At 43.3% G+C, this 6,263-nt stretch overlaps 1 protein-coding gene across 1 annotated transcript; it reads left to right on the forward strand.

Annotated features, from left to right (window-relative positions):
* The first annotated feature begins 831 nt into the window (after nt 1–831).
* On the forward strand, nt 832–4,213 carry LOC127061675 (protein regulator of cytokinesis 1-like). Its single transcript, XM_050988887.1, has 7 exons — nt 832–980; nt 1,378–1,510; nt 1,592–1,690; nt 1,775–1,915; nt 2,029–2,145; nt 2,278–3,333; nt 3,420–4,213. The coding sequence occupies exons 1-7, from the start codon at nt 961–963 to the stop codon at nt 3,777–3,779; spliced, it is 1,926 nt and encodes a 641-aa protein (XP_050844844.1). The 5' UTR covers nt 832–960; the 3' UTR covers nt 3,780–4,213.
* Nucleotides 4,214–6,263: the final 2,050 nt, after the last annotated feature.

Genomic DNA, 6,263 nt, shown 5'->3' on the forward strand with positions numbered 1-6,263 from the left:
TGGAGTCCGTCAAAGAGCGCGCGCGCGCGACGTTCTCCTCGATCCAATCCGATCCAGACAGCGTACAAGTTTCGCCATCTAACCGTTGACAATGCAAACTAAATAATACAGAAATTGAATTTCTTTAATAGTCTTAGCGCCATCTAATAGATCGAATGGCACACTATTCGTGCGCTTACCTCGACAAACTCCACCGCTCTCATATACTCCTGTTAATAAATCGGAATTTTTGCGACAATATGGTGGCCGATTGGTTACCCATATACTCGTACGTATATAGATATATATCGATTACATCGATGTCGCGTACATTGAAGAAACATTAAAAATTATTTTTCTTGACTTATTTATTGAGAACGTTCTTTACCGACTTGTCTTACGTTATATCGTTTTTGAAGAGGTTCTTTTTTTTCTTTTTTTTGTTTCTTTTTCCAGTGGTATTGTTAAATTTATTATAGTACAAATGAGATAACAAAAAGACGAACGATTTTAAACGAATAACATCAGTTTGTATAGATGAATATGATATTGTATAGATGACGTCGCTCGAAAAATCTCAGAGTTGTGTGCATTTGACAAATTTCGAAACGTTTAATATTTAGTTCGAAGGAAAAGCGATTTCACAGAATTGCATACAATTTGATATAATTATAATCCTTGCGAGAAGCGTAAAAGCGACATCATTGGTTACTCGTATAACGAGTTGGTCGATGATTGGTGCGTTAGTGGACTAAGGAAATGTCATTGGCCGAGAGTTAAGCTGACGGATTCTCGATGTAAACTTAACAGGGATCGTGGAACTGTTTTCCTCTATGGAAATTCAGTTTTACGTTGCTACTCTGAAGATAGGCAAAGGTACATCCAATCTGGCTTTGTTATGAATTCAAACTAACAACGGTCGGCAGTCGATCGTTTTGTTGAATTTTAAAAAGGTATCTTTTGTGTACGTAAGGTGGAGCGATGGCGGATGCACACGAATGGTAAGTGTTTTAGGAGATTTTTCTTTATAAATGATTATTATTCAACGATTATCATAAAACGATAAATTTGATTTTATTTATTTGTAAGAATAAAACTAGCTACTACTGATCAATGGTTACGGTGACTCGTATGAGAGGCACTGCGGCACGTTCGTTGCAACGATACGTTCCAAGTTTCTCGCATCAAGTGTAATCTTTTCTGCAAACAATTTGTTGCTCCTTATACGTTTACATAATGTGTGTGGGTGCGTGTATAGACGCGTGTATAGATCATCGGTGTTGCCTGACACGAATTTACTTTAGGACGATCTCGAGAGACTTTGCGTCGTTAGCTATTACAGGTTCATTACCTTTGTTACGTCTAAGATAATTTTCTAAAATTCTTTATCCCCGATAGGGAATTGATAGTACAAAAGACAACTACGATGGTACGTAGTGCGATCGCTCAGTTGCATTCGATATGGACAGAAGTAGGATACGATAAAGAAACTCAATCGGCTTATACCATCGCAGCGCTGGATCATATACAGGTAAAGCTTATTCTTAATGATTGTACTCTAGCAGTAGGAGTAAGATACGAAGCAAGAATTAATAGCTGCAAAATAAAATAGGAGTTATTAAACGATATGGTGTCAGAGTCGGAGGATAAAAAAAGATTACTGTTGGAAGAATCGAAGCAGTTGATGCAGAATACATCTATTCTGTGTAAAGTACGTACCATCGATGGCATAAAGTCGTTACGACAGTCTTAAGTTCTAGTCGATTATACGAAGCGTCGACCCTTTCTTTTGCAGGAATTAAAAGAAACTATCGATGCAAGCGGATACGAGATGTTACCGCTGTTCAAATTACAGCAGGTACTGAGACAAGATATGGAAAAGTTATTACGTATTAAAGAACAACGTAAAACGTATTTAAACGAATTGTTGACCAAGGTAGGTTTGCGCCTTTTTCACTCGGAACGTATCGCACGTATCTTGCGTACTAATGCTCGAACGCGTCTTCTCTTTCTTCCTTCCTTCTTTTTCCTCCAATAACACATCCGCAGGAACATGAAATTTGTAAACGGCTTGGCGTACAGCCAATAGGAATCGAATCTAAACTTCCAACCGAAGAAGAATTGGATAACTTTAAGTTGTATATAGATAAACAGGAAGTGGAAAAGGTAATGCTATCGGCTCGTTTGTTAATTTATATCTTCACGCTTCTCCTCTTTCCCTTTTGCATAATCCGTCCGTTTATCGTTTTACGAAGCGAAGGGTACGACTGCAAAATCATTGTTTCGTTGTCTCTTTAGAATCGCATAGAGAGCGAATTTAAAAACAAGTACAATTTCATTACCAAGACGATGGGCGATTTAGGAATCAGTCCGTCCTCTTATTTCGAAGAAACGGTGTGTAATCAACCCGAAAACTTTACCCTTACTCCTGGCAACATGGCATTGTTGAAGGATTTTCAAGAAAAATTAGAAACACAATTAAGGAGCGCGAAAGAGGAAGTCGAGGATATAAAGCAAGAACTTTTAGCGCTATGGGGAAACCTCGAGGAGCCAAACGATTTGTGCCAGGCATTTTTTGACAATTATCCGGGATACAGTCAGGCTACCATAAAAGCGATTAATGCGGAGATCGCGCGGTGTAAAGAGAAGGCACATATTGCGAAGTATGTGAGCAAGGTACGAGCCGAATTGGTTAACCTGTGGGACTTGTGCAAATACGGCGAATCGCAACGAAAAAAGTTCACAGCGTTTTATTCTCGTACATACACAGAGGATTTATTAACCTTGCACGAGCTCGAGGTCGATAAAGTTGGAAAGTATTATGAAACGAATAAAGTAATTTTCAATCTATTGGAGGAGAGAGAAAATCTTTGGACGAAAATGAAAGAATTGGAACATCGCGCTAATAATCCGGATCGATTGAACAATCGAGGAGGTCAATTGCTAGCGGAGGAGAAAGAACGCAAAGTTATACAACGAAAGTTACCTAAGATCGAGGCCCAATTGCATAACTTGGTAGACGAATACGAGACGAGGCACGGGGAATCGTTTTGCGTCAACGGCGTTTCCTTGGAAGAATTCTTGGCGGAGTCATGGGCAAATCGTGATATCGAAAGGGAAACTAAGAAGAATGCTAGGAAAGAGGCAAAGGACAAGGGGGCGAAGAAGGCGAGTGCAACGAAACGTACGCCAACGGCCTCGACCAGCAGTCGCATTCAAACTCCCTTGTGTACTTCGACAAAGAGGAAATTGGTCTTCGGTTCCACGCCTAATAGTTCGGCTAAGCGACGCAACGTTGCTACCGACAAAGTGCGTAGCGTCACGTATGGTTCGAAAATTAGAAGAAGTGGGAAGGTACGGTTTGTGAACTTGCTGTTTCGCTCGATCTTTTTTAACCTTCTCTTCGTTTCGTTTCATTTCGACGGATTTTTTTTTTTCAGATTGCCAGGCGAGTTTTATCCGAGAATAAAAAACGTAGAAGCGATCAAAGAAAATCCAGGTCGTTGTCGCAAAACGTAGGTACGGTCGATACGACTTACGGACAGTTTCAAGAACATCTAAAGGGGAGAGAAGAATTGCGTAGCTCTTTGTTACCTGATCAGTCGGTAAACGGCAAATCTATTCTAAAGACGCCGAATCGTACGCACGTTAAACCGTTGAGGAGGAATTTGTACAACGTAACCGCATCCAATACGACGTCGAAATTATTACAATCCACTCGAAATTCACCGCGCAGTCCTAGGATAGTTCATACCCCGAAACTTGCAACCGCACCAAACGTATTACCCATTATATTTTGATAAATTATTTCCTCAACGCTTAGATACTTTCCATTTGATCGTTCAGTTACGTAGCGAGAGCTCTTTTGACTCGGACATACGCGCGCGCGCGCGCATATACGTTATATATCCGATTTGTGGAACAACAGATTTAGAAAGAGAGTTTGAACTTTAGGGGAAAAGGAAAAAAACTACGTTACGATGGTGAAATGGTTTGATGTGCATCGAACAGTCGATGGGGGTAACGAGCTTCGCATTTGAAATTTTATTATCGATGTGGTCTCCCCGTTGCGTCCAGTCGAAGCAGGCATTTTAAACATCGCTACAGTATCCAACGATGTGATATTTTGTACATATGTGTGAAACGAAAGAAGGAAAAAAAATGATTTTTAATATAGCATCATTTTTTGTAATACGAAACGTTTATAGATGAATAAAGTTTAAGCACCGCTATATTTTCTGGCAATTACTCGAAGGCGATCTTTCGAATTTCCCAAAAACGATAACACGTTTGCGAGTGGAAGCCGAATAACGAAGAACGACGAAGAATAGGACGATCGCAGACATCGTTTGTATCTGAGAGCACGAGCGTTGCGGTGTGTAAATATTGCGCGGTACGAGAGAGAGACCGCCTCCTCCGTGCTTACTCGGAATCCGAAGGCAGACCTATGACTGTCGGACGATTCCGAGTTTGCAGACTTATCGATAGTCGTAGAAACGATTTGTTTGCGGCGCGCGAGTATTCACGGATGTGCGGAGAAATTGATACAAGTGTACATTTGTGTACGCGAGTCGACGCATCGATCAAATAATTCCGCGAAAAGCAAGTTCCAAGGTAGTAGGAGAGCACGATCGACGAGTATTTGGTTCGTCGATCGTTCGTTTGCGGACACGCCGTCGTCGGTAGATCCGCGTGGGACCGACGAAATCGATACGAACGAAACGGAGTGATGCTTTCGTCCGCCACTAGGTCGCACCACGGATATCGTTCCATCGACCGACCCGATTTTCTCTGCGCGTTGCGCTTTCGCTTTTCGCCGGAATATGATGGGGTACGTCGCGTATACAAAACACCGTGCACGAAATGTGCTAAAGTTTCGAATATGTATCTTTGTTATCGATCACCGTAAACTACTCGTAGACTTTGACGACGTTGAGGACAAACGATAACGAGATGGCGCAGAGAACGTTGAATATTTTTCTAACATTTGCGGCCGATGCTTGTCCTCGGAAAGTTTGATTTTTACCATTTAAAGTTTGAGATTAAGCGAAAATAAGATCTTTGCACGGCCGACGGTTCGTTGAAAAAGGAAAGAGGTAAAGATCGCGATACGGATATTCGACTAACCGAATCGACCAAGGTAGGTGTCCGGTAATCTTATGCTACGTAAGAATGACGCAAGCGCTATCGATAACAATTCCAAGGTAAAAATTCGTTTTAAGGACCGGCAGCAGGGGAGAAGAGTCGTGTGGCGGATAGGCATATTATTACGTCAACTCGTTTCGACGGGACATGCTCGCGGCATCGAAATAAGCGGGATACTGGACTAATGAAGATGTGCCGGATCGGTCGATCTCTCCTCTCTCCCTCTCGCTGTCCCTTTACCCTTTCTTTGTTCACACGTCCCCTCCCCAGCCGTGTCATTCTCGCTCTCATTTGAACTTCTCTCGGCAAGCCGAAGCGTTTCCCATCGCCAAGGTGGCGTCTCTCTCGTCTTTTCGTCGTTCTCCTAGCAGCGAGCGAGCTCTCGCTCGAAACAGTTCGAAACTGGTTTTCAAGGGCTCGTTTGCTCCTTCGCTCGCTCTCGGGGACTTGGCTTGGTATAAAGGAAGGAGGATGCCAAGACGGAGAAAGACGAGGGAGAGGAAGAGGGAGAAACGGAGCCGTAGCAGATGCAAGAAGAAGAAGAAGCGAGGCGGGCTGGACTCGGCGGCGAAAAGAACGAGGATCTCGGGCGATAAAAAGAAGTAGCCTTCGGTGCTACCTTGGACGCTTACGCGGGGGGGATACAGTCGGACGGTTCGTCAAATCGTCGATGTAATTTCTTCGTACAGTCGTCGAGCGACGTGTCGTTTCGAATACGAGCCGATTCTGCATGATCGACGATAGATGCCTTTTCCCCCTTGTTATTATACATCACTCTTAACGAGTCACCGGTTAACGATTCAGAGTCGCTGCTCGATAATCGTTGCTCCTTGTTCTAGCCCTTCTGCCGTCGAAAGTCTCTACCGACGCACCTTGCGTCTCTTTCTCGTTCGTCTTGTCGAAGCGGTACGCAAGTACTACTCGGGGAGATCGTTGAAAGGATAGCGACGAAAGAAACTTGTATTATTCTTGCTCGTAAGCGTTCCATCGAGATGTTGGCCCGCATTGCTTCGCGAAATAATGTGCCGGGAGAACGCGCTGCGGCAGAGAGGACAGCGAGAGGAAGAGAAAGGAAGGAGGAAGGAAAACAGAAGCAAAGAAGCGGCTCTCCCTACCTCTCTCCCCCCATCCCAGCCTCT

The sequence above is a fragment of the Vespula vulgaris genome, chromosome 2 (genome assembly GCF_905475345.1).
Source record: "Vespula vulgaris chromosome 2, iyVesVulg1.1, whole genome shotgun sequence".
Classification (NCBI taxonomy): domain Eukaryota; kingdom Metazoa; phylum Arthropoda; class Insecta; order Hymenoptera; family Vespidae; genus Vespula; species Vespula vulgaris.

Coding starts and splice junctions, on each gene's coding strand:
- LOC127061675 (XM_050988887.1), top strand. CDS start 961: ATGGCGGATGCACACGAATG. Junction 981..1,377: donor ATGGCGGATGCACACGAATG/GTAAGTGTTTTA, acceptor TATCCCCGATAG/GGAATTGATAGTACAAAAGA. Junction 1,916..2,028: donor TAAACGAATTGTTGACCAAG/GTAGGTTTGCGC, acceptor ACACATCCGCAG/GAACATGAAATTTGTAAACG.